The sequence below is a fragment of the Trichomycterus rosablanca genome, chromosome 1, assembly GCF_030014385.1.
Source record: "Trichomycterus rosablanca isolate fTriRos1 chromosome 1, fTriRos1.hap1, whole genome shotgun sequence".
NCBI lineage: Eukaryota > Metazoa > Chordata > Actinopteri > Siluriformes > Trichomycteridae > Trichomycterus > Trichomycterus rosablanca.
Genome location: NC_085988.1, coordinates 33941093 through 33953865, shown reverse-complemented (window position 1 = coordinate 33953865; position 12773 = coordinate 33941093). Strand labels below are relative to the sequence as shown.

At 38.4% G+C, this 12773-nt stretch overlaps 1 protein-coding gene across 1 annotated transcript; it reads right to left on the bottom strand.

Annotated features, from left to right (window-relative positions):
• Positions 1–3133: 3133 nt before the first annotated feature.
• commd4 (COMM domain containing 4) lies at positions 3134–9431 on the bottom strand. Its single transcript, XM_063002060.1, has 8 exons — positions 9381–9431; positions 9101–9172; positions 7426–7491; positions 6517–6556; positions 5953–6072; positions 3886–3966; positions 3586–3762; positions 3134–3480 (listed from the first exon to the last, which is right to left on the bottom strand). Exons 1-8 carry the CDS (start codon positions 9381–9383, stop codon positions 3440–3442), a joined length of 600 nt encoding a protein of 199 aa, XP_062858130.1. The 5' UTR covers positions 9384–9431; the 3' UTR covers positions 3134–3439.
• Positions 9432–12773: the final 3342 nt, after the last annotated feature.

Below are 12773 nucleotides of genomic sequence, written 5' to 3'. Positions count from 1 at the left end.
CTTGTATGAGTATGTACTTACCAGGTGGTAATTGACTACATATTAATCATAGTTATTGGTAACACATTGATAGGGCGGCACGGTGGCTTAGTGGGTAGCACTGTCGCCTCACAACAAGAAGGTCCTGGGTTCCATCCCCAGGTGGGGCGGTCCGGGTCCTTTCTGTGCGGAGTTTGCATGTTCTCCCTGTGTCCGCGTGGGTTTCCTCCGGGTGCTCCGGTTTCCTCCCACAGTCCAAAAACATGCCACCAGGCTAATTGGAAACACTGAATTGTCCTATAGATACCTAGCTGCTAGATGCACAAACCAGTGCATTGTAGTGCTGGTCCCAAGCCCGGATAAAATAGGGAGGGTTGAGTCAGGAAGGGCATCTGGTGTAAAAATTGTGCCAAATCGATTCGCGGATCGTGATCCGCCGAGAGCCGACCCTGCAACCAAATGGGACAAAAGGCCAAGGAAAAGGAGATTTGTAATACATTGATAACATAATTTTACTAACAAATTATTATGACTATTGGTGTTCGTGGTGCTATTTTTGGCATTGTTGCCATCCCTACTCACAATACTTAAAAGGGGTTTTGGTACTTAAGATACACTATATTGCCAAAAGTATTCACTCACCCAAATTATTGAATTTAGGTCCAATCACTTCCATGACCACAAGTTTATAAAACCAAGCACCTAGGCCTGCAGACTGCTTCTACAAACATTTGTGAAAGAATGGGTTGCTCTCAGGAGCTCAGTGAATTCCAGCATGGTAACGTGATAGGATGCCACATGTGCAACTGACTGCATTGTGCCGAGTGTAAAGTTTAGTGGAGGGAGGATTATGGTGTGGGGTTGTTTTTCAGTAGCTGGGCTCGGCCCCTTATAGTTCCAGTGAAAGGAACTCTTAATGCTTCAGCATACCAAGCGATTTTGGACAATTTCATGCTCCCAACTTTGTGGGAACAGTTTGGGGATGGCCCCTTCCTGTTCCAACATGACTGCGCACCAGTGCACAAAGCAAGATCCATAAAGACATGGACGAGCGAGTTTGGTGAGGAAGAACTTGACTGGCCTGCACTGAGTCCTGACCTCAACCCGATACAACACCTTTGGGATAAATTAGAGCGGAGACTGTGAGCCAGGCCTTTACATCCAACATCAGATGTCTGACCTCACAAATGCGCTTCTGGAGGAATGTTAAAGCTGTTAAAGCTGCAAATGGTGGGCCGACATCATATTAAACCCTATGGATTAAGAATGGGATGTCACTCAAGTTCATATGCGTGTGAAGGCAGACGAGCGAATACAAGCGATGAAGTGTTTCAGGAGGCATTTGTCCATTTCCTCATGCAAACAGGTATTAGGATGTGCAACACTGAGTTGTCACTGATATGTTTTTCATTACAAAATTCTCCACACATTCTCTCTGGCAGGCCAGTCTAGTACCTGTACCCCCTTTACAGTCATGCCTGTGTAATATGTGCAGCATGTGATAATCTTGGTAAAAGTGCATGTATGTCTTGAAGGCAGCATATGTTGCTCTAAAATCTCAATGTACTTTTTGCATTAATTCTGCCTTTAACCCTCTGATGCATAGTGGTCACTACAGTGGACAGCTATTCAATAGCAACTTTTTTTTTTACAAACACAGGTTTCCATGCTGTAAATGCATATCAACCCCTACAGTGGACACTGCATCACTGTAAATGATTCTACCCAGTGGTCAGTAGTTGTTAGTGCAGCTAGAATTCCTTTCGACCAAGATGGTCGATGAAATGCCAAACAATTGTCGCACGGCAGGAATATCTTGCCGATCTTTCTAATCTAGAAGATCCATGCAGGTTAAAAAATATTACGACATAATGTAACATCTAAGGAATAATATAATTGTTTTATTTTTCAAATGTGGATTTCACATAAGGAGTAACCTCTGAATAACCATGTGTCCACTAAACTGGACATCATGCACCTGCAGCTATATTTCAGCCATACTATTCCTATTCAGTCATACTATTCCTTCAGCTTTGTCGTTTTAAAAATACTTAATTTCTAGTGACTCTTTGTTGTCAGTCAGTTTGTTTATCTACATGTGAGTACACCCCTGTGCAATATTACTTAAATGTTAAATAATTCATAATTGTATCACCTCTTTAATAATGGCATTGTTTCTAAGTTGACAAATAGAATATTCCCTCTTATAAACAACCAAAAATAAATACTTTAGAAAGACTATGTTAAAGATACAGGCCTCAAAGTAGACAATCAATGCAACAAAAATGAATACATATAGGAGTTTCTGTGACAGCACAGAAAGTGGGAAGGACATTGCATAACATCAGTCTCTTTTTCCAAGTAAAAAGAAATCTCTCCAGATATTTGTGCAACACTGGTATCTTCCATGCTGAGGAGGATTGAGTCTGTCGTCAAAATTAAATGTGGACACACTAAGTATTTAAAAATATTTAAAATTTAAATCTCAGTAATAAAAGGTGTATGGACATTTGTTGCATTGAGTTTCTTACTGTAGGGCCTGTATTTTTAATATAGTAAATCTAAACTGCTTCTAAACATAAAAACAAATACCCTACTGTTCAACTTAGAAGTAATATAATTACTGTAAGGTGATAAAATTTTGAATTATTTGACAATATATAATATTATAAAGTCAAAAAGGCAACAAAAGTATATTATAAAACAGAAACAAAAGTAGTTGAACACTTTTTTTCTCCTTACTGTATGTTTTTAACCAAGCATGGTTTGTAACTTTTTGGAAAACCCACAAAAGACGTAAAAAAAAAACCCAACAACTCAAATTAGGGATAATTTTTTGGACAAATTATTTTCTCATCATTTAGCCAAATAACTGTTAAAGAAAATATTAAAATCCCTAGATTTCCATGACAAACATGTCCCCTGCAGGTGTATGTAAACATTTAACTTTAACTGTATAAATCATTGCTTTGATCATAAATTGGTCTGGGTTTTTATTTGCACTCAAAATAGATTTAAAAATATGTAATATTATAAGTATAAAACACAACCATAACCAACACAAAACTTGTTAAAAATATTTTATGAACATTAATACAAAATGTACAAAATGCTTCAAGGAAATAGCAGTAACGAAAATTTCAAAAATGTATGTTAATTAAGCTAGTTCTAATTAGTTCACAACTGTGTACAATTCAATGCAATTGATGTATGTGTACATTTTCATCATTCTTTAATTCCATAATTTTAATGTTTAGATGAAGCAAACGTTTCTATTCACAAAATTACTTCCTTTGTTCTACACAAACTTAGTGTAGCTCTGTGTAATGACAAGATACAGTCATCTTACAACAGATAGCAATCAACAGATAAAATGCTACTTGTTTTTGTGTCAGCTTGATTATGTAAGTGTAAGATAATAATAAAAATAATAATTTACAAAAATAAACATACTGGGAAATCACTGCAGTGCATTCATCATGACTTGAGCTTGTTTCAATTCTATAAAGCAAAGAAGGGTTTTACATTAATATTGTACATTAAACAGAATTTAAATATTGTAAATGACTTTTTTTTTATAAAAAAAAACACACAACTTAGTCCTACCTGCTAACAGCACTCTGAACTTGTCAGCAGTGACAGATACTGTTGTGGATTCAGTGGAGCCAGACTCAGGGTTTTGGGACTGAAGCCTCAGCTGCACTGTGGGTTCATTCACCTCCATAAGTTCACTAGAGCTAAGAGTGTAGTCCACTCTCCAGTTTACCGCCTCCAGTCGGCCCACTGAATATATACACACACACACAAAGTGATAAGCTGATTCTTGTATATGGTTAAACCAAAGCAGAATGTGCACCGTTTATGCTGTTGAGTAGGAGTAAATGCTTAACTCTCTGCTATACTCACAACGTAGACTGCTCTCCTTAAGCTTCTCCTGCAGGGCCATGCGCTTGTCTTCATACGATTTACACAGTCCAGTTGTGTGCTCTGTAGGAAACATGTGTATTCAAATAATAAACACCAGTTTATAAACAGTGCTGACACAGATACTAATATTCAGCCCTATTTAAAGAAACATGTTGGGGGTTTTGGCTTAATGTGGGCAGGAACTAGGTCTTACTAAAGTTTACATGACATTGTTCACATTTTTAGTGTACACACTAATGCAGCAGACATGATCAGCATAAAAAGACCTGTGTGACCTTGGAGCAAGCATTGGGTTGGGTTTTCTCTGTGGATTTTGGGGTCACCAATAAATAAGTAAAAATAAATACAGCAAACAGTACTTTAGTAATAAAGATTGCAGAATATTTGGGTGGCCTATTGAATGTAAATAACAAACACTGTGGTGTGTCCTTCAGTGCAGTGCAGAGCTATTGAAAGGAGGGAGGGGGATATATCACCAAATTACATTACTTTGCATTAAAAAGGACAGCTACTCCACAGACTTTCCTGCTAGAACAAGACACATCTATCAAGTTAAAATCACTAAGGTGTTTGAGGAATCAGGTCCACTTGATATTTAGAGATAAAATTAATTTAGCGTAATGTCAATTTAGCATAATCAATTTGTCTTCCACTGCTGGGGGACCCCTGATTTGCAGTCGAGGTGGGTATATTGCTGCTCACGCCTTCTCCGACCCGTGCGCAGCCCTTAGCGGAACCCTTTTTCACCCATGCACTCTGCACAGGCGCCCCTCTATTTGCCAATCATGGTCTTTACACAGTGTTTGAAGACCCCACCCACATAGTCTGGTCATCCCGCCATAGCAGAACCATGTCTGCTGCAGGCACTGCCAATTATGCCTGCTAGATGGATTATACCCAGCTGACCGGTGGCAACATCGAGTTTCAAACCGAGAAGTTGAGAATCTCGGCACTGGTGTGCTAGCGGAATATCCCACTGTGCCTCTTTATTCCTGAAAGTTGCTGTAACGTTGCAAAATTCTCCCTGTGAGATAATAAAAGGCTATCTTATGTTATCCAAAGGGCACATATTTTACAGTGCTAATGTAGTGGTTTTAGTGCCAGGTACTAAAATTAATGTTGAGTGGTTTAAAAAAAAATATTCCATTATATTTGACCGCACTCTATTTAAGGAATATGAAATCAGAGATTCTACAGTCTAACAGGGCCACATCTTAAATTTGAAGCATTTATAATTATCAATACTTGTAATTGCTTCTATTGTACAGTACAATTGGAACTGCGTTCCACAACTTGATCCTTAGCTCCAGAAACTGTTTGAAATTATCTCCCTATGTTGGCATAGTTTTACTTAGTTTCCTCCAAGTTGGCATGTTGGCTACTTTTATTCCACTTTTCTTGACACCGACTCAATGGCACATGTAGAGGAATGAATTTTCCATATTATAGAAAGACAATGCCCCAATCCATTATTTTGTTATATTGCACACTGTCTCTTGCATAAACTATACAGCCAACAGTATGGGAGCACCCGACCATGAGCTAGTTGCACATACCCTTTCAAAACCATGGGCATTAATACAGAGTGCCCACCTGTGACTATTACAGCCTACACCCCTTTTTTCTCAAGGGATTTTGAAGTGTGTTTGGTGGAATTAGTGTCTATTTAGTCAAAAGAGCATCTGTAAGGTTATGCACTAATATGGGATGAAAAGGTCTGGTTTACATTTACTATTCCATACCAAAGGTGTTTGTTTGGTTGAAGTAAAGGGTCAGTAAAGACTGGTAAAGTTTCTCCAGTCTAACCTCATCAACCACGTTTTTATGGAACTCGCTTTGTGCACAGGGGCACAGTCATGCTGCAACAGAAACTGTTGCCACAAAAAGCATATATTTATTTTATATACACGATTAGTGTGCCTAAAATACCTGAACCCAAAAATAAGAAGTGGCATGTACTTTTGATCATATACTGTATAGAAGCAATTTTACTTAGGTGAAAAGTAATAGTAACAGTCTAGTCTGTGTGTTTAAGATTAGTCTTACCTTTGGGCAAGCCTAGCTGCTGAAGTTCACTGGACAGAGATTCACCATCAACATTATGCTTTGCAGCACTGGATAAAATAAAGCTCAGCACTGCAACTGTTGCTTTAACATCGCCACTTTCTATGAGAACACAGATCATAAAGATTAGAGGTCATTAAAAGGTGCAACAATAAAGGTGACATCACTCAACTTAACAAAACTCAACAAATATTAATAACATAATTAAAACAAAGTATGGTTTATTTATGTAAAACATCACAGTTGTGCTCGGGTGGCACCAGGCCACCACTGCTGAGATCCGGGTTGGAATCTCAGCAGCACTATTGGCTACCCGGGAGTCTACACAGACATATTTGGCTGTGTCTGCAATTGGGGATGGCTGAAGCCTTGCAATGAATTGGCACTCTGTCCAGGTATTCCTGTGTCATGCCCAGTGTTTCCTGGTGAAACGGAACCACCTTACCTTGACCAGGATAAGGCAGTTGATGAAATGGAAATAAATGAGTAAATCCCAAAATTTGGATGACTCACTCTATACAGTGCAAAAAACAAGGTTAAACTCACCAAATTTTGCATCAGAGGTCAGTTTTGTGACTTTGTCATACTAAAAAGAAAAGCAAGTATTAATGACGACGTCAACGTAACACCAATAAGGCAAAACTTAATACTTTAATACAAGTTTAGAGAGTTATGTAGTGATATGTTAGAGCATTGTTTAAAACAGTGTTTCCCAACCACTGTGCCGTGGCACATAAGTGTGCCGTGAGAAATCATCAAGTGTGCCGTGGAAGATTATCCAATTTCACCTGATTGGTACTCTAAGGCTTATTACCTGTGGCATTGTCTCACTCGCAGCATGGCTATGTACTTTCGTATTTCTTCTTTTCTGCTTTGTGTTTAACTAAACAGGCCCAGGTTTCACACTGAGTAAGTAAATTGAGTCAATTGAGACTAGATTTTCATTATATTTCAATAAATATACTTTTGTGACATTTTTGTTTGGTGGTGTGAAAATGTGTGTGAGTATGGTGTCTGACTGCATGTTAAAGTCACTTGTGTGGATCTGCGTGTAGTTGTATTCATACACAGATATTAATTGTATTACATGAAGGGACAATTTGATGTATGCAACAGCCCTTCAAATTCCTGTTTCTGAGAGATGCTAGAAGAAGAAACTGCTACCTGAAGAAAACTCCACATGTGCATGGGAGAACATACCAAAGTCCACTAAGACCATATCTACAGGCAGACTGGCAGAAATTAAACCCAAGGTAACACTTAAGTAGATTTAAGATAATTAAGTAGACTTTTGTTAAAACTGCTGCTTACAACTGCAAGCAACATTTAACAAACAATAATCAAGTCAGTTAAAGTAGTTATAATATGTGCAAAATGTTTTATTAGATATTTATATGGTCAAAAAAGATACCCAGCTGCAATTATTTCTGAGCCAAAAAATATTAGAACACTTACATCAATGCCTTCATCGAGGAGGTCTCTTATGACTTGCACACAAAGCAGTTTCATCTTGATGCTGGACTGTGGTGTAATGCATGAGAAAATAAAGACATAAGGGCTATTGTTCTTAACATAATGTGTACTGCTGCCTTCAAGTGCTCCTCAGAAGTTCTTAATTTAGGGTTAAAAATGAAAGTATGTCCCATACTTAGAAAATACATTTATTTAGTTTACTGTTCAAAATAATGTAAATTAGTTGTTAATAACATTACATAGTACGTATGTGCCAGTGACAAATCTAAGTTCTAAAAGGCGACAGATCTGCAGAGCTTAGCATTATACATCATCGATCACACCTGATTTAACTCATAACTCATATATTGTCTTTGCAAATCTCGTTCCCAAGCCTTACTAAGTTCTCACAATGCATTAGGATCTTGTTCCAACGCGTTAATATGGTGTGGCCAGGCATGATTTTGATTTATACAGGATGTCATCAGCAGGAGTGCTTAGTTTCTCCAGTATATGCTCATAATATTTTTGTGCAATAGGGCAGAAGCAGAACAAATATGTTTCCTTTTGTACAAACACTTCCAGTCAAAATTGGAGGTGCCTAGTTGAAAATGTTTTTTTTTTTTACTTAATAATACAATAAAAGTATAAAATAACGTATTTATTAGGATTTAACGTCATGTCTTACACACTTTGGTTACATTCATGACAGGACAGGTGGTTACTCGTTACACAAGATTCATCAGTTCAAGTTTAATGTCAATCATGGACAATTTTGTATCTTCAATTAACCTGACTGCATGTCTTTGGAAACCCACACAGACACAGGGAGAACATGCAAACTCCACACAGAAAGGACCCGGACTGCCCTACCTGGGGATCGAACTTGCTTCCTGCTGTGAGGTGACAGTGCTACCCACTGAGCCACCGTGCCACCCAAGTGTAAAATAAAAGTGTGGACTTTGCAGTGACCTAAAGAGGTGAGGGGCAGTTGTAGCCTAATGGTTAAGGTTCTGGACTAGTAATCGAAAGGTCGCTGGTTCAAGCCCCACCACTGCCAGGTTGCCACTGTTGGGCCCTTGAGCAAGGCCCTTAACCCTCAATTGCTTAGACAAGCTTTGGATAAAAGCTTCTGCTAAATGCCGAAAATGTAAATGTAAATGAAAAGTCCTGTATTTTACTTTCTTAAAAGCATTAAGCCTGGGATTTGATGATCAGGTGTAATGCATTTACAGCACTTTGTAGGGAATACCACATCTGCTGAGCACTTGTTGGCAAATAAATTCACTTCAATCAGGTGTGTCCAACATTTTGACTGGTAGACTTCCCTCACTGCTGTACCATGACAAACCGGACATAAACACACTTACATTCTAAGTGTAAAAGAATAGGTACAGCTGTTACAGCGCCGCATGTGGTAACAAATACAATATAACAATACGGTTGTTTAGTGTTTTAGACACAGCCAGGTGCGTTCGTATATTTGCATGGAGTATATTCTCAAAATAAGTCGTTTTAAATCTCTGTGGTGATTACAGAATTGTTGTTGACTTTGTGTGCTAATGTTGCAACATAGAATTTCCGACTTGAAGAACTTGAAGGCAGCACAGTATGACTGAGATCACATGATGTGTATGTGTTAGTGGTATAATGCAGTAGTATAAACCAGTTACTTAACTATTCGTGCTAATGTGCTGATTTCAGCTAAAACCCAGTCTGGACAGTCCAGATCTCCACAGAACCGGAACCGCTGAAACAGAACATGCACAAAAATATTTTAAATGACTGAGCTTTAATCTAACTCAGCTCAGATCACTTACAATACAGGCAACACTGGCGAACAATGGTTCTATTTGCTCTCCTTTAACTGTTTGCTGCTGTACTTAAAGGATTATTAACTAAATAATCACATCGATAATAAGTGACATTCAGAATAAAATAAGAATAAAATGCAGTACCATGATAGATCCTGTGATCAGGCGTCAATGACACACACTTCTTCTTTTCTTTGTCAGTAACAGCGATTCATTAAATACTGCCATCTAAAGGCAAAACAACAAACCTTTCTATTCTGTTAAGGGTCGCGGTGAGTACGGTTCCATCGAACCCACTGAGCATAAGGCGGGTACACAACATGGAAAGGACCCATATCCATGGCTGGATTACTGACCGGGCCAGTGGGGCCAGCGCCCAGGGGCCCTTGAGGTCAGGGGGCCCCGGGGGGCCCTGGCCCAAAACATTTTGCGATGCCTATCAACATTCATGATATAATATATTTTTATTTCCGAGGGCCCTCCATTTTAAGGATCCTCTGACTATTAGGGACTTTGACCCCAGGGCCTCTTGGGGGCCCTAGCCATGCTTTTGGGGCCCCTAGCCATGCTTTTGGGGCCCCTAGCCATGCTTTTGGGCCCTAGCCATGCTTTTGGGCCCCTTATGAAAATGGATGAGGCGTTGTGGCACTGCTCTGACTTCGACTTCTGGCTATTAGGGGTCCTAGGAAAGAGGGGGGCATATTTTTAGAGGGCCCTGGTTATGAGAGCCCCCACCAGGGGGCCCTAGAGAAGAGCAGGGCATACCATTAGAGGGTCCTTGGGCCCAGACTATCCTTAATCCGTCCTTGCCCATATCCATAACACTCAAACATTTATTTACTTAATGACAATTCAGAGCAGACGATTTCACCTGCTGCTTCTTAAATATGTTCATTTTATTGCACTCATTCATATTTGTTTTAATTAGCTTTATTAAAAGATTTAATTAATACATTTTGTACTAATGAGATTTAATTAGTAAATTATTTAATTTATCAGCAGTAACTGCTTTATTCTGATCAGTACTGCGGCTGATCAATGCCAGTCCCAACAGCACATGTTGGAAAAACAGCCTGAACAGGGTGCCAGTTTATTGCAGGGCATTACACACTTCACAAGTGAAAAGTTTGTCTTTTCTTGCTTGAGTTTTTGATTTTGATTTTATCGTTTATTTGTACGATCAATGTAAAACCAAAGATTAATTATGTGAATCAAATACACTATAAAGTAAGGCCCAGTAATGTTTGTTAGTTCTGTATGTGTGTAAGGAACATCTTTTACAGTTAAATAGGTGCTGGTATCTATGGTGTCTATGTGTGTGTGAAAGAGATTTTAGAAGGAGGAAAACAAGGCAGCTTTGAAAGATTTGAAAGGAGCTTTGATAAGAAACAACAGTGCTCTGTATTTCTGATAAGTGTACATCTGTTCATGTGCATTAGTCCAAAAATCCTGTTCCCTATAATTCTCTTCTTGTACTATATGTATGATCAACAAAATAGAACTGTGTAAATGATGAAAGTATAATAGTAACAACTATGTGTGCGTACAGTCACCCCATGCAAGTATTTATTTGGAGATAATTAAATACTGAAAAGGCTGTATTATCTATTTTTACAGTGTATTATGTATTTCATATTTGTACAATATGCTTTAGGTTTTGCTTATTTTTACAATGTATTTTAACAAATGTATTCCAGATGTCTGACCCTGACTTGTTATGAAAAGATAGAATGAATAATGGACAAAGTTCTAAGGCAGCTGTTTATGAAGTGAGGCAGTAGTCTCACCAAGGATACCTGATAACAATATCAAATTGAGAACAGTTTACAATGGTGTAAACAATGAAGAAAATTATGTAATTTAAAGTGAGTGACATAAAACTGATAATCAGGTATTATTACTGCTGAGGATAATCAAGAGTGTGCTGATCCAGTTGTTCAGTTACTTCTGGAGCCATCTCAGTTTGTTAATGGTTTGTGAAAGCCTTAATAAACTCATTGATTATTGGGAGAAAATTGGTGGGAAATTCATAAAAATATTGTGTATAAATTTAGCAATGATGTATAAGGGGAGATTTATTCATAGATTTGCGGTGGTTACATTGTGTTAAAATATGTTTTTACCAGAAAAATGCGTGGTTCAGCTTTTTCTCATCTTACCTGCAGTGTGATGGATATTCACCACAACACCCAGAGCTGAAAGATGACTATGCATGTTCAGTAGATCTGTACTACCCAATACAAATACATTTTTAAACGGAGGTTAAAACAAACAAACAAAAATAGAACTAAATAAATAGCCGAAACAAAAAAGATACAATTTATTAATACACTTTACTACTGTTACTACTGCTACTGCTAATAACAGTTGTGCTTACATTTGTGCCTTTCCAGTTTTGGATCTTTTTAATATTTTATAAGAGTAAATGAATGTATTGTTTGACTAGTAAAACCTTTAGTAAAAAAATTAAATTAGTGTGATGTTGAATCCAGTGCAGAGTGCAAATTATGAAGTGACAAACTTTGTAAATTAGCTAACTAACAACCCCTCATGGCACGGTGGCTCAGTGGGAAGCACTGTCGCTCACAGCAAGAAGGTCCTGGGTTCGATCCCCAGGCAGGGCGGTCCGTGTCCTTTCTGTGGGGAGTTTGCATGTTCTCCCTGTGTCTGCGTGGGTTTCCTCCGGTAGCTCCGGTTTCCTCCCACAGTCCAAAAACATGCAGTCAAGTTAATTGGAGACACTGAATTGCCCTATAGGTGAATGGGTGTGTGTATGTGTGTATGTGTGTGTGTGTGTGTGTGTGTGTGTGTCTGCCCTGCAATGGACTGGCACCCCGTCCAGGGTGTTTCTGTGTGCCTTGTGCCCATTGAAAAGCTGGGATAGCACCCCGCAACTCTAATTGGATAAGTGGTTAAGACAGTGAGTAAGAACAACCCCCATACTGTTGTTTTTACCTCTTTTTTTGTGTGTGTGTGTGGGGGGGGGGGGGGGGGGGGGGGGGGGACAAGTATTAATTAAACCATGATCTAGTGCATGTTATAAAATGTGTTATTTGTAAGCTTCTGCATTCCAATGCTTCTACATTGGTTTAACCATCAGAACAACATATTTCTGCAATCTTGGCTGGTGTAAATGTGGTAAAACATCATCAAATTGAATCAACAATAAACTGATAAAATCAGTAAAAGGCCAAAGTTGTGTGTGGACAAAATGGACTAAATTTCAACATTTCAATATTTCAATACTTCAAGTGGCTGCAGCCATAGACTGGAACAAACTGCAAGAAACTCTAAGGCTGGATACATTTATTTCTAAGACAACTTTAAAAAAACAAATTACAGATATCAGATACATGCAGCTGTATGACAAATTGATTCTTCTTTCATACTGTTGCTGGGTGATTCGACTATGTGTTGTTGTATTGTGATCATCGTTGTTTGTTTTCAATGTCTTATGTAAATTTGTTTGTATGATTGTTTCTCAAGAGGCTTTGCCTTTTGCCAGGCCGCCATTGTAAATAAGAAGCAGTTCTTAAT

Bases quoted from the DNA above. Each gene is read 5' to 3' on its own strand.
- commd4 (XM_063002060.1), bottom strand. The intron at 6,073-6,516 runs GTGAGTTTAACC...GTGTTCTCATAG, and splicing joins GACCTCTGATGCAAAATTTG to AAAGTGGCGATGTTAAAGCA. The intron at 3,481-3,585 runs GTAGGACTAAGT...TTTGCTTTATAG, and splicing joins GTTCAGAGTGCTGTTAGCAG to AATTGAAACAAGCTCAAGTC.